This window comes from Schistocerca serialis, chromosome 2 (genome assembly GCF_023864345.2).
Source record: "Schistocerca serialis cubense isolate TAMUIC-IGC-003099 chromosome 2, iqSchSeri2.2, whole genome shotgun sequence".
NCBI classification, from domain to species: Eukaryota; Metazoa; Arthropoda; class Insecta; order Orthoptera; family Acrididae; genus Schistocerca; species Schistocerca serialis.
In genome coordinates this window covers 861,827,715-861,854,865 of record NC_064639.1, presented here as the reverse complement: position 1 = coordinate 861,854,865, position 27,151 = coordinate 861,827,715, and the positions used below count along the sequence as shown (strand labels likewise).

At 45.4% G+C, this 27,151-nt stretch overlaps 1 protein-coding gene across 1 annotated transcript in view; it reads left to right on the top strand.

Moving 5' to 3' along the window:
* Nucleotides 1-27,151, top strand: part of LOC126458164 (uncharacterized) — a 91,148-nt gene that overhangs the window by 49,066 nt on the left and 14,931 nt on the right. Inside the window, exon 5 of the mRNA XM_050095032.1 lies at nt 16,495-16,670. Within this exon, the coding sequence (XP_049950989.1) occupies nt 16,495-16,670 (176 nt within the window). The remainder of the gene's footprint in view (nt 1-16,494; nt 16,671-27,151) is intronic.

Below are 27,151 nucleotides of genomic sequence, written 5' to 3'. Positions count from 1 at the left end.
TAGGGGACTGATGACCATAGATGTTAAGTCCCATAGTGCTCAGAGCCAGCCATATAAATAATACAGGAAAAGCTGGATGTATAACACAAAGTCACAATCTTCGTGGTGTCTAGTACCAAGCTCAGTTAGGTGACAGAACATCGCAGCGATCTTGATTCGGAGGATAAAGTACTTTTAGAGGAAGCAGCACGAGACAGGCTGGCTAGCGACTTATACACTCCTGGAAATGGAAAAAAGAACACATTGACACCGGTGTGTCAGACCCACCATACTTGCTCCGGACACTGCGAGAGGGCTGTACAAGCAATGATCACACGCACGGCACAGCGGACACACCAGGAACCGCGGTGTTGGCCGTCGAATGGCGCTAGCTGCGCAGCATTTGTGCACCGCCGCCGTCAGTGTCAGCCAGTTTGCCGTGGCATACGGAGCTCCATCGCAGTCTTAAACACTGGTAGCATGTCGCGACAGCGTGGACGTGAACCGTATGTGCAGTTGACGGACTTTGAGCGAGGGCGTATAGTGGGCATGCGGGAGGCCGGGTGGACGTACCGCCGAATTGCTCAACACGTGGGGCGTGAGGTCTCCACAGTACATCGATGTTGTCGCCAGTGGTCGGCGGAAGGTGCACGTGCCCGTCGACCTGGGACCGGACCGCAGCGACGCACGGATGCACGCCAAGACCATAGGATCCTACGCAGTGCCGTAGGGGACCGCACCGCCACTTCCCAGCAAACTAGGGACACTGTTGCTCCTGGGGTATCGGCGAGGACCATTCGCAACCGTCTCCATGAAGCTGGGCTACGGTCCCGCACACCGTTAGGCCGTCTTCCGCTCACGCCCCAACATCGTGCAGCCCGCCTCCAGTGGTGTCGCGACAGGCGTGAATGGAGGGACGAATGGAGACGTGTCGTCTTCAGTGATGAGAGTCGCTTCTGCCTTGGTGCCAATGATGGTCGTATGCGTGTTTGGCGCCGTGCAGGTGAGCGCCACAATCAGGACTGCATACGACCGAGGCACACAGGGCCAACACCCGGCATCATGGTGTGGGGAGCGATCTCCTACACTGGCCGTACACCACTGGTGATCGTCGAGGGGACACTGAATAGTGCACGGTACATCCAAACCGTCATAGAACCCATCGTTCTACCATTCATAGACCGGCAAGGGAACTTGCTGTTCCAACAGGACAATGCACGTCCGCATGTATCCCGTGCCACCCAACGTGCTCTAGAAGGTGTAAGTCAACTACCCTGGCCAGCAAGATCTCCGGATCTGTCCCCCATTGAGCATGTTTGGGACTGGATGAAGCGTCGTCTCACGCGGTCTGCACCTCCAGCACGAACGCTGGTCCAACTGAGGCGCCAGGTGGAAATGGCATGGCAAGCCGTTCCACTGGACTACATCCAACATCTCTACGATCGTCTCCATGGGAGAATAGCAGCCTGCATTGCTGCGAAAGGTGGATATACACTGTACTAGTGCCGACATTGTGCATGCTCTGTTGCCTGGTCTATGTGCCTGTGGTTCTGTCAGTGTGATCATGTGATGTATCTGACCCCAGGAATGTGTCAATAAAGTTTCCCCTTCCTGGGACAATGAATTCACGGTGTTCTTATTTCAATTTCCAGGAGTGTATATAGGACTAAAGATGACGTGGAGAAACAGGAGTAGCAACAGTTCACACCCATGTGGGGTTTGTGGAGGTTTTACAGCGCCATGACTATCCCAGGGTTAACACGGCTGTTACGCATGCAAACATAGAACTGAGTGGATTGCTTTTGACAAACTATATCTAGTATCTGTGCTGTGCCCTTCGATGCAATTGGGAGATAGGGATGCAGAAGTCGTGGTCAGCAGCAGAATGTGAGCGAGAAGGAAAGATTAGCTTTGCATCTTCCTGAAACTTAAGAGGGACCCACAAGCACAGACGAAAAAAATCCCTGTGGTCACTGGAGTAAGAGGGGCACATTTTTTAGGTTCGATTCAGGTTACAGACTTACATTATTGACAGAAATTGCAACAGAACAGGACCATAATATAGCTAACAATTTCCAGAAAAATAAAATTAATTTGTTTCGTCTGAACATTGGAAAAAATATAGAAGAGCTTCTTGTATGTCTACAAGAAGCGAAAAATTCCGAAGTGACAGAGGTTCTGTGCACCTCCGAACACCACATAACCACAGGGATGGAGAAGTTAAATGTCAGGAATTATATTCTAACACCGTCGTCTTGCAGTTAACTCGGATAAAGAAGGAGCTGCAGCATATTTAAAAGTAGTTCACAGATCAAAATACTGAAACGAATAGTTTTCGTGCAGATCAGAGTCTAGAAACATATGCTTGTGGGTTGTTACAACAGAATACTTCTCTGGTAGCTACAACAATCTACAACAGTCTAGGAAACTTTCACCAATTTATTCCAAATCTGGACGCATTATTGAGCTGCCTGTCAGACAAAAAGAAACAGTAAGTAGTGTTGGAGATTGCAATGTAGATTTCATAAAAGATATGGATAGAAAAAGTGACCTGGAATCATTATTTGGATGTTAAGTCTATTTTTGGTAGCCAGTTCCAAACTCGTGTGCGGCAAGATCTTAGGACACAGGTTGATAACATTTTATAGATATTTCTCAGGCTGCAACAATTAATGTGTACCCAACTATTAATGTACTAGCTGATTATGACACGTAGTTCATGGAAATAAACAATGTAGGACTTTACAGTCCTGAGGCAGTTTCTTACAAAGCAGTGACTGAATACAATGTTTAAAGAGTAAGTTAAAAGAGAAGGTATGGGATGATAACGTGTGTCGATATTTGAAAGTTTCTTTGTGACAGAATTATTCAGAAAATCTATTAAAGAGATAAATAAGCTGTGGATAACTAAGGAAATTAAAATCTAAAGGAAGAGGGAAGGACAGAATAAGTCGAGACGTAGCACTACTTGGATGCTACAAAAAAATACTGCAAAAGTTCAAGGGTAGGATTAAAATGTCAAGAAGCATGAATATTCTGACAGAAATTAATACTCCGGATAACAAATTCAGAATTGTATGGAATATTGTCTGATCATAGACATGACAACCAGTCAGTGTACAAGATGCTGTGAACAGTTAAACTAAATGACACGTTCCGGCTGATAATTCACAAGTTGCGAGTGCTCAAATAATCACCTTTTAAACGTAGCGGTAAATATGGGATTGAATGGTTTGGTGGAAGCAGCAAGAATATATTAAAAATGTTACGCCATAGAACTTTGAGCAACTAGAAGTGACACCAACATGCTTCACTGAAATTCGCAAAATTATAAATATTCTAAAACCAGAAATTCATTTCGTGCTGATGGAATTTCAAACATAATTCTGACAGTTGCAGAAATTTAAATAATTTGTCCGCAGCTCGTGGTCGTGCGGTAGCGTTCTCGCTTCCTGCGCCCGGGTTCCCGGGTTCGATTCCCGGCGGGGTCAGGGATTTTCTCTGCCTCGTGATGACTGGGTGTTGTGTGATGTCCTTAGGTTAGTTAGGTTTAAGTAGTTCTACGTTCTAGGGGACTGATGACCATAGATGTTAAGTCCCATAGCGCTCAGAGCCATTTGAACCATTTTTTAAATAATTTAATAACAAATATCCCCAGTGATACATGTAATGCATCACTGGCAAACGGAATTCTTCCAGACATATTAAAATATGCAATTTTTAAACCTGTTTATAACATACTTTATAAGGAGGACTTAAATAATTATTGTCCAGTTTCTTTAGTGGCACCTTTCTCGAAAATATTCGACAAATTACTGTTCTCAATAGTATAAAAATTTACTTAATATACTACTTAATATACAACACTCTCAGGCACGATAGAAAATAAAGAGGGGAAAATACTGTTTGGTGAAGAGATGGAAATAATACACTCCTGGAAATGGAAAAAAGAACACATTGACACCGGTGTGTCAGACCCACCATACTTGCTCCGGACACTGCGAGAGGGCTGTACAAGCAATGATCACACGCACGGCACAGCGGACACACCAGGAACCGCGGAGTTGGCCGTCGAATGGCGCTAGCTGCGCAGCATTTGTGCACCGCCGCCGTCAGTGTCAGCCAGTTTGCCGTGGCATACGGAGCTCCATCGCAGTCTTTAATACTGGTAGCATGTCGCGACAGCGTGGACGTGAACCGTATGTGCAGTTGACGGACTTTGAGCGAGGGCGTATAGTGGGCATGCGGGAGGCCGGGTGGACGTGCCGCCGAATTGCTCAACACGTGGGGCGTGAGGTCTCCACAGTACATCGATGTTGTCGCCAGTAGTCGGCGGAAGGTGCACGTGCCCGTCAACCTGGGACCGGACCGCAGCGACGCACGGATGCACGCCAAGACCATAGGATCCTACGCAGTGCCGTAGGGGACCGCACCGCCACTTCCCAGCAAATTAGGGACACTGTTGCTCCTGGGGTATCGGCGAGGACCATTCGCAACCGTCTCCATGAAGCTGGGCTACGGTCCCGCACACCGTTAGGCCGTCTTCCGCTCACGCCCCAACATCGTGCAGCCCGCCTCCAGTGGTGTCGCGACAGGCGTGAATGGAGGGACGAATGGAGACGTGTCGTTTTCAGCGATGAGAGTCGCTTCTACCTTGGTGCCAATGATGGTCGTATGCATGTTTGGCGCCGTGCAGGTGAGCGCCACAATCAGGACTGCATACGACCGAGGCACACAGGGCCAACACCCGGCATCATGGTGTGGGGAGCGATCTCCTACACTGGCCGCACACCACTGGAGATCGTCGAGGGGACACTGAATAGTGCACGGTACATCCAAACTGTCATCGAACCCATCGTTCTACCATTCCTAGACCGGCAAGGGAACTTGCTGTTCCAACAAGACAATACACGTCCGCATGTATCCCGTGCCACCCAACGTGCTCTAGAAGGTGTAAGTCAACTACCCTGGCCAGCAAGATCTCCGGATCTGTCCCCCATTGAGCATGTTTGGGACTGGATGAAGCGTCGTCTCACGCGGTCTGCACGTCCAGCACGAACGCTGGTCCAACTGAGGCGTTAGGTGGAAATGGCATGGCAAGCCGTTCCACAGGACTACATCCAGCATCTCTACGATCGTCTCCATAGGAGAATAGCAGCCTGCATTGCTGCGAAAGGTGGATATACACTGTACTAGTGCCGACATTGTGCATGCTCTGTTGCTTGTGTCTATGTGCCTGTGGTTCTGTCAGTGTGATCATGTGATGTATCTGACCCCAGGAATGTGTCAATAAAGTTTCCCCTTCCTGGGACAATGAATTCACGGTGTTCTTATTTCAATTTCCAGGAGTGTACATAGAGGAGTTGTAATCCGGAACACCTCTTTTGGAGGAAGTAATAGGAAGAGAAGAGCAAGTAAACGAAGATGGCAAGGTAAATGACATTCTGCAAGAAGAATTTGACAGAGCTCTAAAAGAACTACAGGACAACAAAGCAACGGGTGTTGAAGACATCCCTGAAGAACTAACAAAGAATGCTAGTGACAGCATGTATATGATGCTGCTTAAACTTATTAGGTCCATCTATAACACAGAAGAGATACCGACAGACTTCCAGAAATGTATCATTGTTCCTATCCAAAGAAGGCAGCAGCTACAAAATGCGAACACTAGCGAACTCTAAGCCTAATATCACATGCATCAAAAATTCTCATTAAAATAGTTCTGAAGAGAACTGAAGAGAAGGTGAAGGATACGCTGAGTGGAAGATTAGTTTGGTTTCAGGAGGGGCGACTCATTATCAAAAAGCAATTACAGAAAAATAGACCAACTTATATTGCCTTTGTAGACATGGAAATGGCATTTGATAACATTATCTAGCAAGAGATGTTCAGAGTGCTGAGGAAAAGTGGAATAAAGTACAAAGACATTCGTGCGATACTCAGTTTCTATAAGAATGAGGTGGTAGTGATTACGAACTGTCACTATGAACAAGAAGATAATATTAGAAAAGGGGTAAGACAAGGATGTGCTCTCTCTCCTCTTATATTCAATGGTTACATCCAGGAAGCTACAGACCAAGTTCGAGAAACTAATGAGGCGGGGATAAAAATTAATGGGCAGAAGACAGACATGCTACGTTATCCACATGATATTGCTATAGTCACGGAGACAAAAGAAGATATAGAGGAAGTCCTCAGAAAAATGGAAAAAATTCTATGCAATCAGTATGGAATGAGAATAAACAAGAAAAAGACTAAAGTGATGGTATGCATTACAGGAGCAGAATATGAACCTCTCGGAATGAGAATTGGAAAAGAGGAGCTGGAAGTGATAGAGGAATTTACTTACTTGGGAAGCACAATCACAAGGGATGGTAGAAGCCGGAAAGAAATTGCGAGCAGAATACATAGGCCAAAATTGCATTAGCAACAACATCAGTCTGAAAATAAGGAAACGTATCATGAAAGGTTTCGTTTGGAGTGTGGCCCTATACGGATGTGAAACTTGGACAATAGGAAGAGAAGACGGCTAGAGGCCCTGAAGATGTGGTGCTATAGAAGGATGATGAAGATCAGCTGGAGAGACAAAGTAACAAATGAAGAGGTGCTTAGAACAGTACAGGAAACCAGATCGCTGTGGAGGCACATCCAAACAAGAAGAGACAAACTTGTAGGGCACGTCCTACGACACAACAACATCATTGGAATAATAGCAGAAGGAGCCACTGAGGGAAGGAATCGGCGGGAGTGACTAACGATATCATACATGCAACAGATCAAGAATGACGTTGGATGTAACACATACGTGGAAATGAAGCGGAAGGCAGACAGAAGAGAGGAATGGCGCTCTGCTGCAAACCAACCTCAGGGTTGAACACTAAAAGAAGAAAACCACAGTTTGGATTCCAAAAAGTTTTCACAGCTAAAATGCTGGTTATACATTCACATCGAATATTACAGCCATTATACACATATCAAAAAAAGTTTTGCTTACCCTCGGTTCAGAGAGTTCCGGAACCTGTACAGAAAATTGGAATAGAGCTCAACATAAACATCATTTCTGCCCTTTTTATTGCTCATGAAAACCACACATTGCATGTTGTACTACCATACAGAGAGACCTTCAGAGGTGGTGGTCCAGACTGCTGTACACACCGGTGCCTCTAATACCCAGTAGCACACCCTCTTGCATTGATGCACGCCTGTATTCATTGTGGCATACTATCCACAAGTTCATCAATGCACTGTTGGTCCAGATTGTCCCACTCCTCAACGGCGATTCGGCGTGGATCCCTCAGCGTGGTTCTGGGTCACGTCGTCCATAAACAGCCCTTTTCAGTCTATCCTAGGCATGTTTGATGGGATTCATATCTGGAGAACATGCTGGCCACTCTAGTCGAGCGATGTCGTTTTTCTGTAGAAAGTCATTCACGATAGAGGCGCGAACTGTCGTCCATGAAGACGAATACCTTGCCAATATGCTGCCGATATGGTAGCACTATCGGTCGGAGGATCACATTCACGTATCGCCCAGCCGTTATGGTGCCTTCCATGACCACCAGCGGTGTACGTCGACCCCACATAACGCCACCCCAAAACAGCAGGGAACTTCCACCATGTTGCACTCGCTGGACAGTGTGTGTAAGGCGTTCAGTCTGACCAGGTTGCTTCCAAACACGTCTCCAACGATTGTCTGATTGAAGGTATATGCGATACTCGTCAGTGAAGAGAACGTGATGCCGATCCTGAGCTGTCCATTGGGCATGTTGTTGGGCCCATCTGTACCGCTACATGGTGTCGTGGTTGCAAAGATGGACCACCCCATGGACGTCGAGAGTGAACGTGCGCAACATGCAGCCTATTGCGCACAGTTCGAGCCGTAACACGACTTCCTGTTGGTGCACGAAAAGCATTATTCAACATGGTTGCATTGCTGTCAGTGTTCCTCCGAGTCATAATCCGTAGGTAGCGGTCATCCACTGCAGTAGTAGCACTTGCGCGGTCTGAGCGAAACATTTCATCGACAGTTCCTTCCTCTCTGTATCTCCTCCATGTCTGAACAACATCGCTTTGGTTCACTCCGAGACGCGTGGACACTTCCCTTGTTGAGAGCCCCTCCTGGCACAAAATAACAATGCGGACGCGATCGAACAGCGGGATTGACCGTCTAGGCATGGTTGAACTACAGATAACACCAGCCGTGTACCTTCTTCCCCGTGGAATGACTGAACTGATCGGCTGTCGGACCCCCTCCGTCTAATAGGCGCTGCTCATACACGGTTGTTTACATCTTTGGGCGAGTTTAGTGACATCTCTGAACAGTCAAATGGACTGTGTGTATGATACAATATCTACAGTCAACGTCTGTCTTCAGGAGTTCTGGGAACCGGGGTGGTGCAAAACTTTTTTGACGTGTGTATTATAACATTTCGCCAGTTGGCATTTTTTTGTGACCTTTCCATGGTATTTCATTGTGCAGATCAGCCGGCCGGAGTGGCCGAGCGGTTCTAGGCGCTACATTCGGGAACCGCGAGACCGCTACGGTCGCAGGTTCGAATCCTGCCTCGGACATGGGTGTGTTTGATGTCCTTAGGTTGGTTAGGTTTAAATAGTTCTAAGTTCTAGGGGACTGATGACCACAGCAGTTAAGTCCCATAGTGCTCAGAGCCATTTGAAACATTTTTTTGCAGATCATGTTACATTCTTGGAAAATCTGAAGTGTCATAGAAGTTATGGCTTTGGACACAGCTGGTTTCAATCATACCTAAGAAACAGAATGCAAATGTTGACCTGAATAATTCGAATAATGTTCAAATGGGTAGAAAATGTTAGTGACTCTGGGGAAAGCACAAAGGGTGTCCCTCAGGATTATTCCTGTTCGCTATACATACGAATTACGTTCTTCTTAACATGGAACAAGCAAAATTGATACTTTTGTAGACCGTTCTAGCGTTATTATCGATCGCATTAGAGAGAGAAAGCAACACAAGAGATTGTTAATTATGTTTTAGAAAGTATTACTGCGTGCATCTTTGAAAACTGATTGTTCTACATTTTGAATGCACAAAATTCAGTACTATAAGACAAACAGAGTCATATGAAAAACTGATGCAGCACATGTATAAACCAGTAAATAGGGTAAAGTCTGCAAATCGCTGGGTGAACGTACTGATGAAATCTTCAACTGAAAGTTGCATATTACCGAGCTCCTCAAACACTTTGGTTCAGCTACCTTTGCTCTTCATATAATTGCTAGGCTTGGAAATAAACGAATGAATCTCCTGACATATTTGATATATTTCCACTTAGTAATGTATGGTTACTCATCACTTAGACGGAAAGTATTGACTGCATAAAGGAGAGCAGTAATAATAGTGTGTGGTTTTCGCCCACTGACGTCATGTACAAACCTATTGAAAGAGTTAGGCATTTTAACTGCAAGGTCATAATACGTACAGTATACTCGCGAAGTAAATTCGTCATAAATAATCTATCACAGTTTCAGAAGACCCGTGTTGTATCTGTGTACAACATTAGGGGTAAAAACGAAGTTGATCAGCCTTTGTTAAAGTTGTCAAGGGCTCAGGAAGGAGTTCAGTACGTAGCAACAAATATTTTTGATCATTTGCGCAATAACAATAAACGCCTGACAAGCAGCGAAGCAAGTTTTAAATCAAATTTAAAGTCATTTTCCCAGGGCAATTTCTCCTACACCAAGTACAAATTTCTATTTAAAAACAGGTAGCCTTTAAAAAAAATCAAGTGTAGTCGCGTGAGTAGGACTAAAAAATAATGTTTTCGGTAATTTTGACGTTAATTGTGTATACGTATCCTGTAAAATGTTTCGCCTCACATCATTTTGATAAAATAATCGTTGAGGTGATCTATGGAACATATAAGAAAGTACCTCATATATTGGGACTGTTTACGGCACTCTGCGTGTCATGACGCGCCTCCCTCGGACGGGCGTCTCCTCGTCTCCGTTGTCGAGGCGGAACAGCACGCTGCGCCGACGTGGGGCCGATGTGGCAATGCGGCTTTTCTGCCGCATGGGGCGCTGTGATCGTGGTTTCACACGTACGTTCTGTAACGCAGCGCCCTCGTTCATGTCTGTCCACCACTCACTCTGGAGTAAAAACGGACCAGTCACATGTTGTGTAACTGAAGACACAGAGACGGCCAGATCCGCAGGTGTTGCAGCGGCACCGGAGATGTCGCAGGTGTCGCCACCGACGACCCACTGTCGCTGCAGCCCTGAGCAGCTGCCGGGAGGTTGTCGGCCGTCGACAGTGCGGCTTCCACCTGTTTACTGACAGCTTGTGATTCTCCTCGTGTCCGCCCACAATAAACACAGTCACTATCCGTATCGTCCTGCATAAGAAAACCGAATAATAGGTCGAAAATACACGTAAGGCTGTCAGCAGTAGGTGAGAAAGTACAAACAGACCCTCGCAAAAGAGAAAAGTACCAGACTGGGACACTACTGAGGTTGGTATGGGCGTAAAGCATAAAATATAAACGAATAGAGTAAGCGAACCCTAAAAGCTGCTCTACTGAGTTATCATGACAGTCAAAGTTCGCAAGTTCTTCAAACGGAAACAAATTTCTCAACAGAAAATAGATATCTCCTTACTTTGTAGAAGAACACTGGTTACATAAAAGTTGTTGGGGGAAATAAATACCCAAACTCTAAAGCACTGATCTTAACTACACGCTGTGTGCTAAAAGGAAGCTAAAACGAAGTCACGTGATGTGGCGCCTCTGGTGGCAGGAAGGTACCCATGAAAGTTGCTTCACAGAAAGACATGCATTAAGATTTATGCGAAAATCTTAGAGTAAGTTAGTAAACACTAGTCTACTGAGAAGTAAGTTAGGATAAAGTAAACTAAACGATGTGTACAAACTCTGTTCAAAGAAAACGGCTCTGAGCACTATGGAACTCAACATCTGAGGTCATCAGTCCCCTAGAATTTAGAACTACTTAAACCTAACTAACCTAAGGACATAACACACATCCATGCCCGAAGCAGGTTCAAATGGTTCAAATGGCTCTGAGCACTATGGGACTTAACATCTATGGTCATCAGTCCCCTAGAACCTAGAACTACTTAAACCTAACTAACCTAAGGACATCACACAACACCCAGCCATCACGAGGCAGAGAAAATCCCTGACCCCGCCGGGAATCGAACCCGGGAACCCGGGCGTGGGAAGCGAGAACGCTACCGCACGACCACGAGATGCGGGCTCCCGAGGCAGGATTCGAACTGTGACCGTAGCGGTCGTGCGGTTCCAGACTGAAGCGCCTAGAACCGCTCGGCCACACCGGCCGGCTACAAACTCTGTGTAACCAATACGATGCTCCTTCCGGTGCTGGTCTCAGCTCTGTAAGGATCCCGGAGCTCTACATGACTTTTAGAGGGACATAATAACTGGGGCCGTCATAGAGACCGAGCGCACAGAGGTCGGCTGCAGAATGTGCGAGACCGAAATGGACTCAGGACGACAGCATGGCGGAGGAAAAGCCGTGGGTCACTCCAGAGAGCCGACATGGCAAGGACAGGCTGTTCTAAACGCTTTGACGGATATACGGATGAGAACAGCTGCCATCCGGGTGGGAGGTGTGCAGGCAGAGCATGACCACGAACCGTCGGCAGCAGATTGCTGGAAGCTTGCCTGAGATCCCAAAGTGTTACCAGTCGTTCACAGCTGACAACGCAGCACAGATACCTGCAATGTGCAAGATCAGAGTCAACTCGGACACCGACTTGGGTTCCTGTGGTGTTCCACGATGAGTATCACATCTGTGTGTGTTGGCCAGACACACGCAAAGCTGCCTGTGGACCACCCGGCGGAAGGTCGTAGGATACAGCGTTTCTCGAGATTCACACCTCTCAAACTCCTGGAATCGTGGTGTGGGGATGTATTCCGACAGGACTGACTTGGTTACTGCTTGAAGTAGGCTGAATGCTCACCTGCTATAATACTGAAACGGTTCCCTACCTTTATACCCTGTCAAGTCCTTGGAGTCTCGTGATTTGATGTCTTACTCAAATAGCTAAAAACTATTTGCAAAGATCGTCCAGCTGATGTACACTACTCTGTTTTTACAGTTAAATGCAATCTCCAAACACAGTTACACTGTCCTACTGAAGTGATACAATGAACAGTTAACACTATAAAAGTTTGACACTATTATAGCATAATGAAAACAACAGTGCACACGATATGTTTTCCATAAATTCACTTTAATGAAAGATTTAAATGTTAAATCAATCACTGTATAAATCCAGAGGAAGTGGTTGATATGTTGGATAGTTAACGGTGTACTAACTCACAAGAGAATAATGCGCAGATGCGTTGCCGTAGGTGATGTGTGGTTGTTAAAGCGCTCTATACATACACGCGTATGTTTCGAAAGGAGGTGTTGGCAACATAAAGGTTGGTTGCCGCTTGTCAGTTCAGAGATGTTAGCATGTTCTCAATAAACTTGCATTCAAATGTTACGTGTTTCTTTCCCTACTGCAGACTTTGTCGACACATGTGTTGCTTGTTTCGCAGCACAATTAGGACTGACTACTTTGGCTGGTGTCTGAGTATTTAAACGCTCGCGCTTAAACCGACAGTTATTTTAAGAACTACATAAAATCATTTCAGAAACACCTACACTGGCTACTGCTATGCAAGACTGACTATAAATATTAACAGAAGTTTTGTTTATTAAACATGTACTGATCTACAAATTTAGAAAGGTTAAGGACAATATTTTTTGCATCGACGTTGGGGTACCTCACTTGCCGGCCGGTGTGGCAGAGAGGTTCTAGGCGTTTCAGTCTGGAACCGCGGGTCCACTACGGTCGCAGGTTCGAATCCTGCCTTGGGCATGGATGTGTGTGATGTCCTTAGATTAGTTAGGTTTAAGTAGTTCTAAGTTCTAGGGGACTGATGACCTCAGATGATAAGTCCTATAGTGCTCAGGGCCATTGTTTTGGTACGGTACCTCAATTACGAGTGCAAACGCGATATTGAAAATTATACTAAATTATAAGTCTTAGTAATAGGTTATTCATTTACTGAACTAGCAGAAGTTGTGCATGAAAATCAGATCAACAAAAATTTAATAGCAAATTTCAGAATCTAACAGGTAGGTGCAAAGCCAAAATCTGCAATCGAAAATATTATTTTTTATGAATTTTAATGTTAATTACCAGGTAAGCTAATTAGTTTCACAGAATTTAGAATACGTTACTGAAAGGTTGGAACTCCGGTCTGTATAACCAATGCTATCAGTCTTACCACATCTACTGATAAGTTAATTGGAAATTTACCCTTATGTTTTACATTACCAACTTCAGTTACCCATTTCTTTTCATTAGGATAATGTTCATGAAAACTACATACACTGAAAAAAATCAGCACATTAAAAGTAATAATCTGAACAACGAATGCCAGTGAAAGTTAGTCTAGATAAGAAATTGAAATATTTATGTGTATGTAACATATCAGTCACGTAATTAATTGTATCAAAGTAGGATATATATTGGAAAAATTCCGTTATTATTGGGAGCTGAGGTTATGACAGAAGGGGTAGTTCATCTAGGTATGTCTGTAACATCCATGACCACGGTCCCAATTAGGATATTCCAACTGGATATTGCAAGATCCCACAGTCCAGTTAACACTATAAATACCTTGACCAATGTACAATCTTTAGCAGGTTTTCGCGGTCCTCTGACGTGTCACCCATGAAGCTTGTCTAGGGTGGGATTGGAGGAAATGTAATTTCAAACCAGCAACCTTCTTCCGCTGACAAAAAAATAGTTCAAATGGCTCTGAGCACTATGGGACTTAACATCTGAGGTCATCAGCCCCTAGAACGTAGAACTACTTAAACCTAAGTAACCTAAGGACATCACACACATCCATGCCCGAGGCAGGATTCGAACCTGCGACCGTAGCGGTCTCGCGGCTCCAGACTGTAGCACCTAGAAGCACTCGGCCACCGTGGCCACCTCTTCAGCTGACACAGCATTAGTTTGTGGTACAGCAAAAACTTTCACAAGATAAACCTCAGAGGCTATTACCACCATGTTGCAACGAACGAACAGGTTATTTGTGTCCGTGGGTGTCACGTCTCATATTGACGTTGATGATGGTCATCAGCTCTACATGGAACGAAAGTTTAATTGTTTAATATCCGTTGTGTGATGAACATCTCCACAAAGTGTCGGACTTGTCCCTTATGGTGCTACACTTTCCATTGCCATCATTGTATTTGCTCACAGTAGCTTACGTTATCTTTGGTAGATGAATCTCTTCTGAATCCTCATTCTCAAACTGAATACTGTGGGGCTCCTTCTCGCTATGTAATCTACGTACATCACAGACTAGCTCTCCAACAATTTTTCCAAGAACGTTATCTTCTTAGTGGTGTATGTGGACATTTTTAACAAGTTGAAATTCTGATTGGAAGAGGAACTGAAACCGGACCAGATCGCCTCCCACTGAAACTCCTCTTCCCACTGAGGCACCAGAGGACGCCTCAGTGTCTAATTTGACACCCGCCGGCAGACTCCACAAGGCACTACCACTACCACGTATGCTGTGCGACCAGCAGCCGAGGAAGAGTGGCTGCAGCGGAAGTTTGGTCGCCTCGATGTCCTGTGACAGTAACAGAGAACACGCAGTTTGCACTTGGGTTAACTTATAAAGAATAAATGTTCTGCTCCACAGCTACATTTACATACACACTCCGCAGGCCACACTATGGTGCGTGGTGGAGGGTATCTCGTACCATTGCTAGGCATTCCCTTTCCTGTTCCGCTCACAAATGGAGCAAGAGAAAATGGGGCGAGAGAGAATACACTGTCTGCGTGCCTACGCACGGACTCTAATTTCTCTTATGTTGCCTTTTCCGTCATTAAATGAGATGGAAGTTAGTTACAGTAGAATCAACCTGCAGCCAGTCGTAAATGTGTTCTTTAAAGTTTCTCAGTCGTGTTTCCCGAAAATAACGTATCGTCTTGAATTCACGGAGTATATCCGTAATAGTCGCGTGCTGATCGAACCTACCGATAACAAGTCTAACAGGACGCCTCCGAACGGCTTCGATCCTCTTCTTTAATCCGACTCTGAGAGGATCTCAGACTAAAGAGCAGTACTCAAGAATGGGTCTCGCTAGAGTTGAATATGTGGTCAGCTACAGTTGCCTAAAATTCTCCTAATTAACGGAAGTCCTATCGAGCAGTACTCAAAAATTGGTCTCAGGAGTGTTGAATGTACGATCGCCTACAGTTACTTAAAATTCTGTCAATAAACCGAAGTCGACCATTCGTCTTCCGTGCGACAGCCTTTATGTACTCGTTCCATTTGAATATGTATTTAACTGTGTCGATCAGCACACCACAGACACTTATTCGAACATTACTGGATTGTTTATCTTACTCATCTCCATTAGCTTACATTTTTCTACATTTAAAGCAGCCCACTAATCATCACACCAAACAGAAATTCTGTCCAAGTAATCGTACCTCTTCCGACAGTCACTCAGCGACGACACTTTCTCGTAGACTACAGCGTCATCAGCAAACCATCGCAGACTCCTGCTCACCCTGCCACTTACATCGTTCAAATATGTAGAGAACGAGAGTGCTCCTACAACACTTCTCTTGGCGCTCTTGACGATAACCTTTTCTGTGATAAACATTCGCCGTACATACTGGTTATCTTAGTCCATGCAACAGATCTCTGATTTTGCTTCTCTGTTAGGACAACTGGGACAGGCTCATTTTTTCACATCTGAAACTCTTGAATCCATAAACATTTCTTTATGCCTCCAAATCTGCAAGACTCCAGACATATTAAGTAATAGGTTATACACGCCAGACACCCAACAACAATCTTAAATGTTCAGGAAAAGTGAGCTGGAAGACAACAGGAAAACGCTACAAAATTTTGAATCTAACTGACCTTTAATATGAGCAAAAGTAACTGAGGAACTCTTTCTGATATGGAGTGCTTTTTGTCCACCATTACGTATGCATATTGTCACAACATGTGTACATGTTTCCCACAGTACTGTTAACGAGTAAGGTTTTGATGCAATAATCAACTATCTCTTTTTGAAAATCGTTCATATCTCTGAATAAAATCTCGGAATCCCAACCATGACGTGTGTCTATACATGTAGGAACTTGACGCTTCTAGAAGCCCTGGAACATTTTATTCAATCACATTGCCGATAGGACATGCATTCATACATTTAAATGTCTGTACTCTAACTACCTAAAAGTATCTGTAGTTTTCTGATTCTGCAGGTTGAGGATTCTGTGTGGCTGATAAGACATCGCTAGATACTTACTTTGCATTAATCTTGTAATGGCTGCACAAAACTGAATGGATCGTCATACACCAGCAATAATTTAAATGTTATATAATGACAGTGCCTGTAAGTTATGATGACTGCTGCTTCTGAATATAGTGTAAGTAATTTGAACTATTTTCTGTGTGTCACAGGGTAACCACACGACTCTTCAGCGACTCGATGGATGGATTAAGGACATGGAACGTGTGAGGGACATGCTAGACAGGAAATTAAAGGATTGGGTACATGACATACATTCCGTCTTGGAGCAGATACCGACATACAAGATAGAAGAAGACAAGAACGGAACTGAGGAGTATTTAATAAGGTATAAAACAATGTACATTCAAACCTTTCTGGAACTTACCATAATTCGTAAATATTTCTTGTACTTTTTCCCCTGGAGCGTAGTCTTTACAGTTATACATTCCACTAAGGTAATCTAATTCAGGACGGGGTAAAGAAATGTGACTGACGGACAACAGTGAATCAGGTGGTTACAGGATTTAGTCATTAACAAATCTTTAGGAATCCGTTTAGTGTTCAGTTTTTGGATTTGTTTTTTTTGTCTGAAAAAGGACTACATATTTAGGCGGCAGATGAGCACAGCAAATCAACACAACATACCATTATAATGCACGGTGTTCCTACTTTGACTATCAAATATCTTTGTTGTGGGATGCCACCTAAGTTTACATAATTTATGGGAACAATAACAACTTGGGAACACCTGTGGTACCTGAACACGATAACTGAGTATTTCGTCACCACAGTACATCCGTACGAGACTAAGAACACGTGGCAAAGAAAATTAGTCATGCCCAGGTGAAATACCGCTAATACCGTGTAACATCACACATAGCCTAGATAATGGCACCAATAGGGCGAGGGAGAGACTCAGTAGGTCATGTTAATCTCAGTAGACGGAGAAACAAAGCACCCATTAAGATTAAACAAAAAATGGTAAGATGTCGTCAGAAGGGGGAGGGATGGGCTGTCGCCATGGTATTCACATCTTGTGCTCCGATTAGTGTGTTTAAAAACTATTCACAGCACAGGGAGCGAAGTACTGGAAATTGGTGGGGAGAGTGGAAACTGTTATGTGTCTCCACTGGTGGACAGAAAATCCGTGGAATGCTGAATTTAGGATCGTCAGCGACTGTGAAAGTGTCTTGCACGTTGGAGGCGGAAAATTTCACTTTAGTTAAATGTCACGATGTTGATTGTTGAGAAGGAGTGGGTAGTGTGGGGAGGATTGCAGCTAATACGTCTATAGAAATTTTTCTCCTTTAGGGACAGCAGCGTAATATATATCTAGTAACGATTTGATTGTTAATTAGATACACCAAATAGATGCTTATAATAAGTAATCCTTATTTACGACGGTCTGCTTCGGCTTAATCGCCATTTTCAAGTAACTGCAATTACAATTTTGGTGACAATAGGTATGGACGCCAATATGTCATATTGAACGGTGCTTATTATAAGCAGCTATTTAGTGTATCTACTCTAACAGTCTATGGAAAGCTTTCCAATACTTACTTGGTTTTGTATTAAAACAGTCCAGGCATCTTTTGCATTAAGGATGTTGTGGACATGTCTCTGTAATTGCCGGTGGCGAGTTAATGTGAAAGTAAAGAAAGACTGTGCTAGTAAACTTCTACGTTATTTGATACAGAAACAGCTGAGTAAAACTGAACGTACTCAGACAGTTTTCTCTTTACTTATTCTGATCATTTCTAAACTGACACACAATATTTTAGCGCAACGCAATCTGACTTTTAATAATCCCTACAAAAGAACAGGCCTGACTGACAATAACCTATACCTTCCATGAATCGCTTACCTCACCAAAATCTTCGTTACTCGAACTACTAGAATACAGCGAGCCCCAATGCTGCCAGCTAAATAAAAATTCTAACTACTGCAGGCACTAACTACTGATAGGCATATAGTTAGCATATGACAAATTTTGATAGAGAACAAACAATGTACTTACCTTAATAGTGTTCAAAAGTCATAATTTATGTATAAATCTAGACATCTATTCTGACAAATTTCCTTTTTCTGACGGACACACATCCAGATCGTCCGCTCATATTAACATCTCAAAACTCTGGCATCTCTCGCCCCACATCTATCACTGCTGGCGTCTGATCTCCAACTGCCCAACGCTAAGGGCTGTTCACATCCAACTGCCCAACACTACAGTAGCGAATAATCCAACAATGGGTCCAACCAGCCACAGACTGCAAACAGCGCAGTCAGCGATTTTAATACAGAGCGCTACGTGACGTCACCAACATAAAAACCTAAACAGCCTACTTACAAAAGATCCGGACGAAGGAGCCGCAGGACTTGCGGGATTCTGTGAATGTTTCAAGAGCTAGTGGGACGAGGAAAAGCCAAGTGGATAGATGGGAAGGAAGTAGTGTTGGAGGCATTTTCGTGTGGTAGGCGGTGACAAGGTTGCTTCTGGTATGAGTACGGATAGAGCAGGCAGCCAAGATTTTGTACTGGTGTTCTTGGATTATTTTGTGCGGGTTATTGCGGCGTAGGTTTGAAGGTATGGAGTGCAGATTAGAACTGACTGTTGAGTCGTGGTCGGTTCCAATAGAATCAAGGGCTCCTGCAGTTAAGCATCAGAGTAAGTTGTCACAGGAGTCAATTTGGAGGTGGGTGTCTTACGGAAGCGGACTAGGCCTCCTGAAGAGAAGGAGGTCACCGGACACCCCTGGTTAAGTTCTGCAGGGGAACTGCTGTGGACATACACCTCAGCATCAATAAAAAGAGGTGGAGTTGGCCAATGTGAGCGCGGAAATGATATAGGATGACTCGGACAAACTTTGGTAGGGGCACAGGAGACTGTTAGGGTGATAAACTAGATGCTCAGGATAAAGCATTCAGTGTAAAGATGATTTAACTGGGTTTGTAGCAGAGTATGGCTGTTTTTGAGGAAACCAATTGACACTCCACATCTGGGTTCACTGTACATTATAGGGAGATATTGTTTTGCCTGTAATCTCAAAAATTTTAGAAAAGATAATACGCAGTCGATTTCTTAACCATCTCACGGCAAATACAATATTATCCAAATCACAATTCGGGCACCTATAGGGTTCCGAAACTGAGAAGGCTATCTGCACATACTGTGTGACTGCTTGTGAAGTGTCTGATCTGCTAGCGTAAGTTGCGATGATTACGGTCGGTTCAATGTCGGCGAAAAGTCGAAAACCGGAGGTGTATGAGGAGTCGCAGAGGTGCAACGGCGGCAACGGTGCTTTGATTTGGTCCTTCTATTCGAGCATGCAGGATTACGCATATCTTCTATAGCTCTAGTGTCACCGTTTACAGTAGGCTGTCTCAAAATTCTAGCAATCCACTTATTTACTGCAGTCATGTGACGTTGTAGTAATGGCTCTAGCGCAATTAGCCAAAACTATGGATCAAGAACTGACCCCTGGGGGCAGGCTTTCTGTGCACATTGTCGACAGTTGTCTTCCATGATAGTGGTCACCCAGGCATTGTATATTTGGACACTTCAGCTCCTTCTGGCGAGTATTTATTACGTCTTCTGTTGACTTGCCATTGACTTGCCACTTTGTGCACTAACGCATGTGCTCTTCAATTGACTGTCGTAATCAATATTGTATCATCACTGATGGGCAAGACGGCCGCCGTGTAGATAGTGGGTTAATGTCCACTCCGTTTGTATTACGTATTTCCTGTGGAAAACGCAATCCAGTAACGTTAGCGTTCGGTTAGCAATTGCGTGTAGTGGCATCACTTTCACTGTGACTGCAACCCGCGCGCACGCTACTGGGATAGTACGAGACACTCCTCGTGTATTCGTCTGCGTCTAATTGCCGCTCTCCGCCCCCCTACACAGGCTGCGTACGCAGACTGCGACACCGCCACCAGCTGTCGCACCGCAGGTTACCCGGACATCGTCTTCGTCGGCAGAGACAGCGTATGAGCTGGCCGGGGTGGCCGAGTGGTTCTAGGCGCTACAGTCTGGAACCGCGCGACCGCTACGGTCGCAGGTTCGAGTCCTGCCTCGGGCATGGATGTGTGTGCTTCCTTAGGTTAGTTGGGTTTAAGTAGTTCTAAGTTCTAGGGGACTGATAACCTCAGAAGTTAAGTCCAATAGTGCTAAGAGCCATTTTTTGAACAGCGTATGACGTCGACGACTGCGGACACAACAGAGACGTCAGCAACGACGGCGTCTGTGTGTATGCGTGTGTACCGGGACAGCAGGGCCCAGGTATGTCATCTGCACATTGTGTAACACGGACGAGGCAAAAAGTGACAGAGAGATTGCAACAAAGCACTTCACAAAAACTTCCGATCACTCAGAAACAAGTAAAGTACAGTTGGACGAACTGGAGGACATGATACGCCATACTGATGAGAAAGACCGCATAACCACAAAGGTTACTGTCGCAAAAGTACTGTATTCGAAATACAAACTCACACATTGCGCAATGTCACACGAAAAACTGACTGGGCGTATAGAACAATTAGAAAACGAGAACACCAAGCTTAGGGAAGAAAACAAAAGCAAGACAGTCCTTTCGTTCGTCGTTGGCAGGCATAAGTGAAACAGAAATAGAGGAGGAAATCAGGAACCTGAAATAAAATTCTAAGCTAAATAAAGAAATGATAAGTGAGCCATCTAGGAAACATGGGCCGGACGTGATAGTGCATGACGTCCCAGTTAGCATGACAGAAAGTAAATTAATTGTCTCACTGTACGAACAGAACCCGGAGGAGCCGGCCGCAGTGGCCGAGCGGTTCTAGGCGGTTCAGTCCGAAACCGCGCGACTGCTACGATCTTGGCTTCGAACCCTGTCTCGGGCATAGATGCGTGTGATTTCCCTAGGTTAGTAGTTCTACGTTCTAGGGGACTGATGACCTCAGATGTTAAGTCCCATAGCCCCAGAGCCTTTCGAACCAGAACCCGGAGGAAACGACAGATAGGAAGCAATTCTTAGAAGAAACAAAAGTCATGTTTAAAGCAGGCCCACGGCAGAAGCTGACATTAAGTTATGTACTGAAGGTACAATGGATATCGATCATCATTGTGAAGGACTACGTTTCAGTTACCCAATGCTATAACTGCCACGGCTTTCGGCATATTGTAAAGTAATATAAGGCAAACAAACAGACATGCTTCCACTGTGGAGAGTGTGACCATCTAAAAAGAGAACTGTAAAAATACCAAGCGAGCTCCAGTGTGCATTTCCATATGCGAAAAGGAAGAAAGCCAACTAGGTAAAGACAGTACGACGTACCAATGTTCTTTTAGCGGGAAATTCAAAGAACCGCTCCACTGGCGAGCATCACAGGAAACCACAGAGTAAATACAAAAGCAGCAAATATGACGTCGACAGTCGAAGAAGATGAAATGGTATCTAGGGAAAAAAACTATCGAGCCCACTTATCAAACGGATTATAAAGTTACCTGTCATATTTGTGAACAACGGAAACCGCCATCGAAAAGGAAGCGAGATGTAGAAAGAGCTAAAATACACTCCTGGAAATTGAAATAAGAACACCGTGAATTCATTGTCCCAGGAAGGGGAAACTTTATTGACACATTCCTGGGGTCAGATACATCACATGATCACACTGACAGAACCACAGGCACATAGACCAGGCAACAGAGCATGCACAATGTCGGCACTAGTACAGTGTATATCCACCTTTCGCAGCAATGCAGGCTGCTATTCTCCCATGGAGACGATCGTAGAGATGCTGGATGTAGTCCTGTGGAACGGCTTGCCATGCCATTTCCACCTGGCGCCTCAGTTGGACCAGCGTTCGTGCTGGACGTGCAGACCGCGTGAGACGACGCTTCATCCAGTCCCAAACATGCTCAATGGGGGACAGATCCGCAGATCTTGCTGGCCAGGGTAGTTGACTTACACCTTCTAGAGCACGTTGGGTGGCACGGGATACATGCGGACGTGCATTGTCCTGTTGGAACAGCAAGTTCCCTTGCCGGTCTATGAATGGTAGAACGATGGGTTCGATGACGGTTTGGATGTACCGTGCACTATTCAGTGTCCCCTCGACGATCACCAGTGGTGTACGCCCAGTGTAGGAGATCGCTCCCCACACCATGATGCCGGGTGTTGGCCCTGTGTGCCTCGGTCGTATGCAGTCCTGATTGTGGCGCTCACCTGCACGGCGCCAAACACGCATACGACCATCATTGGCACCAAGGCAGAAGCGACTCTCATCGCTGAAGACGACACGTCTCCATTCGTCCCTCCATTCACGCCTGTCGCGACACCACTGGAGGCGGGCTGCACGATGTTGGGGCGTGAGCGGAAGACGGCCTAACGGTGTGCGGGACCGTAGCCCAGCTTCATGGAGACGGTTGCGAATGGTCCTCGCCGATACCCCAGGAGCAACAGTGTCCCTAATTTGCTGGGAAGTGGCGGTGCGGTCCCCTACGGCACTGTGTAGGATCCTACGGTCTTGGCGTGCATCCGTGCGTCGCTGCGGTCCGGTCCCAGGTCGACGGGCACGTGCACCTTCCGCCGACCACTGGCGACAACATCGATGTACTGTGGAGACCTCACGCCCCACGTGTTGAGCAATTCGGCGGTACGTCCACCCGGCCTCCCGCATGCCCACTATACGCCCTCGCTCAAAGTCTGTCAACTGCACATACGGTTCACGTCCACGCTGTCGCGGCATGCTACCAGTGTTAAAGACTGCGATGGAGCTCCGTATGCCACGGCAAACTGGCTGACACTGACGGCGGCGGTGCACAAATGCTGCGCAGCTAGCGCCATTCGACGGCCAACACCGCGGTTCCTGGTGTGTCCGCTGTCCCGTGCGTGTGATCATTGCTTGTACAGCCCTCTCGCAGTGTCCGGAGCAAGTATGGTGGGTCTGACACACCGGTGTCAATGTGTTCTTTTTTCCATTTCCAGGAGTGTATATTGGTCGAATGTGAAGGGCAGAACAAGAAGAGACATAGCGACAGAAACCGGAAACGTGACTCACCATCGAGACAAAGGCCATAACGAGATGGACAATGGAAAGGTCATCAGGAAGAATAATGGAGAAAAGGAGTGGAGTTTCCGGAAATGACTAAGAAGAAACGAAAACAAGGAACGGACAGCATGCCTACCGCTAGACAAGGAAGACTTCAAGAACTACTTATTATCAAATTCAGAAAAAGTGCATAAATACAAGATATGACAGCCTGCAACGTTGTGGTAGCGAAGTCTGATAGCACCCAGCACTTTATGAGAAGGCACATATTATAAAAATTATAGATGTTAACGGGAAAAGGATACAAACAGTGATGGAAGAAATTTATGGCCCGCCCCGCCACCTGTTTCCGAAATGTGTGAAAATGCAATGAGACCAGCTAAATTAGAGCATATGCATTTATTAACGATAGCAACAAGGCATCTCGCACAGTCATCGCAAAGGCTGCACCATAAATTTTGCTGTCTTGGAGGAAGTTGATCATATTCAGCTAAGGGTCAACAACTTGCCTACAAATGCGAAGGAACTGCAAACTCTATTGGACTTCGTCTTTTAAGAGGAGACAGAAGGCACTTCACATTGAGCATCTGTACAAGCAATTAGTGGTAACACATGGCGAAATTGTATATGATTACAGGTTGCACTGGCCCTGTAGCTATGTGCTCACTAGATTGCCGTAGCATTCACTTACCATCAGATCGCACCCCAGCGCCGATTGAACGGAGATAAATGATTAAAATCGGCCAGATAAATGAGATGCGCAGTGCCATTGTGGCTGAGGAACGCGGGAAAGTGTTACAGCAGATAGACCCACACATACTATGTATTCAGGAGCCATTACCCCACATGCCCGTTACAGCATAGATCATAACATCAGGTCAACATCCAATGGCCGTGATTGTGGTGCCAGATAAACACATAACGGTGACAAAGATACATCGATTCTGTGACGAACACGTGGTGACTGCCTCAGGAACATTTTACACTACTGGCCATTAAAATTGCTACACCACGAATATGACGTGCTACAGACGCGAAATTTAACTGACAGGAAGAAGATGCTGTTATATGCAAATGATTAGCTTTTCAGAGCATTCACACAAGGTTGACGACGGTTGCGACACTTACAACGTGCTGACATGAGGAAAGTTGCCAACCGATTTCTCATACACAAACAGCAGTTGACCGGCGTTGCCAGGTGAAACGAAGTTGTGATGCCTCTTGTAAAGAGGAGAAATGTGTACCATCACGTTTCTGACTTCGATAAAGGTCGGATTGTAGCCTACCGCGGTTGCGGTTTATCGTATCGCGACATTGCTGCTCGCGTTGGTCGAGATCCAATGACTGTTAGCACAATATGGAATCGGTGCGTTCAGGAGGGTAATACGGAACGCCGTGCTGGATCCCAACGACCTCGTATCACTAGCAGTCGAGATGACAGGCATCTTATCCGCATGGCTGTAACGGATTGTGCAGCCACGTCTTGATTCCTGAGTCAAGAGATGGGGACGTTTACAACAACCATCTGCACGAACAGTTCGACGACGTTTGCAGCAGCATGGACTAGCAGCTCGCTGATCGAGGCTGCGGTTACCCTTGACGCTGCATCACAGACAGGAGCGCCTGCGATGGTGTACTTAACGACGAACCTGGGTGCACGAATGGCAAAACGTCCTTTGTTTAGGATGAATCCAGGTTCTGTTTACATCATCATGATGATCGCATCCGTGTTTGGTGACATCACGGTGAACGGGCATTGGAAGCGTGTATTCGTCATCGCCATACTGGCGTATCCCCCGCCGTGATGGTATGGGGTGCCATTGGTTACACGCCTCGCTCACCTCCTGTTCGAATTGCCGGCACTTTGAACAGTGGACGTTACATTTCAGATGTGTTACGACCCGTGGCTCTACCCTTCATCCGATCTCTGCGAAACCCTACATTTCAGCAGAATAATACACGACCGCATGTTGCAGGTCCTGTACGGGCCTTTCTGAATATAGAAAATGTTCGATTGCTGCCCTGGCCAGCACATCCTCCAGATCTCTCACCAATTGAAAACGTCTGGTCAATGGTGGCCGAGCAACTGGCTCATCACAATACGCCAGTCACTACTCTTGATGAACTGCGGTATCGTGTTGGAGCTGCCTGGGCAGCTGTACTTATACACACCATCCAAGCTTTTTTTGACTCAATGCCCAGGCATATCAAGGCCGTTATTACGGCCAGAGGTGGTTGTTCTGGGTACTGATTTCTCAGGATCTATGCACCCAAACTGCGTGAAAATGTAATCACATGTCAGTTCTAGTATAATGTATTTTTCCAATGAATACCCGTTTATCATCTGCATTTCTTCTTGGTGTAGGAATTTTAATGGCCAGTAGTGTACATGACCAATCAATATTTTCAATACACTCAGGAGTTATAACCGTACATAGAAAACATAAAAACAGCAGCAATACTGTGTCGGAAAGCCAAACATTTTCGTAAGGAACGCAAACGTGAAATCAACAGTGTGGCATAGCAGAGTACCGGACGAAAGAGGACTGTCTTCACGGCTCCATACAAGAACTTGACCTTCATGTCATGAAGGCTACTCAGCCCACCTACTTCCCAAAATCACGCAAGAGTGGCGACAAACAGAGATATCACACTTGCAAACTCGAAAGTCAGTGACCACATTGCCAACTGCAAGGTCTGCGATGGAGTTACAACAATTGACAACAGCCTCATTCACTTCACAATTACAAGCGCAGATAATGACTTAGACGCTAATATTCAGCCCGAGCTACCGCATACGCTATGCAAGGCGAATTGGAAACTTTTAAAGGCAGAATTCAAGATACAACCACTGCAAGAGAGAGGATTTCATGTCGACTCCAAAGCGGACGAATTGGTGCGAGCGCTGCAGATGGCGCAAGATCCCTGTATTTGTCAGCAAGCCAAAATGGTTTAAAATCCCCTGGAGTCCCACCATACAGTCGTTAAGACGTACAACAACACAGGTGAAAAGATACTGCCAAAGGTCTTTAGGGGAAATAGAACGGCAAAGAAGGTTGATTCGCTATCGAAGAGTCAAATAACAATATAAAGAACTACTACACCAAACAAGAGTAGAAAAACGGGATGCGTACATTAAGGACCAAAGGGTACTAGCTGTTTGGGGTTATCCATACGAACTTGCAACAAATAAGGTTCGATCACCCACTGTGAAATCAACCCTGAGAAGATCCGACAGCCCGATGACGACAGACTGGAAAACATCACTGCAGTACCTACTCAGAGCTTGGTTGCCGGACTACAGAACGATGGAAGACACAGAGTTCCATTAGAATCTTTGTTCTGAATTACTAGAGCAGCACATGAACAGCAGTGTTGTGATTCCATTTGCCCAGGAGGAAGTGAGACTGGCAAAAATGAAGTTAAAGAGGAAGAAGAAGAAGAAGAAAGCACCAGGACCGTACAGAATACTGGCAGGAGTGCTGCATCAGCTCGTGGACCAAATTTTGCCATATATAATAGAGCTATCAAACGAATCTCTTTTGCAGGATCTGGTGCCCATAATCTGGAAAATCTCTAATGTCATTGTACTAAAAAAAAAGGAGAAGAGAGAGACCCAAGAGAACCGAAATCTTACAGGCCGGCTTGTTGGTAAATTCTCTATCCAAAGCACAAGAAAAGCTTATGTGCCGCCGTCCGAGGGACTACAGACAGTTATTAGGCATGAACCCCCTGCAGTACGGTTGCAGGGAAGGGATATCCACCGAGCATGCGATAAATCGGGCAATGAATATTGTG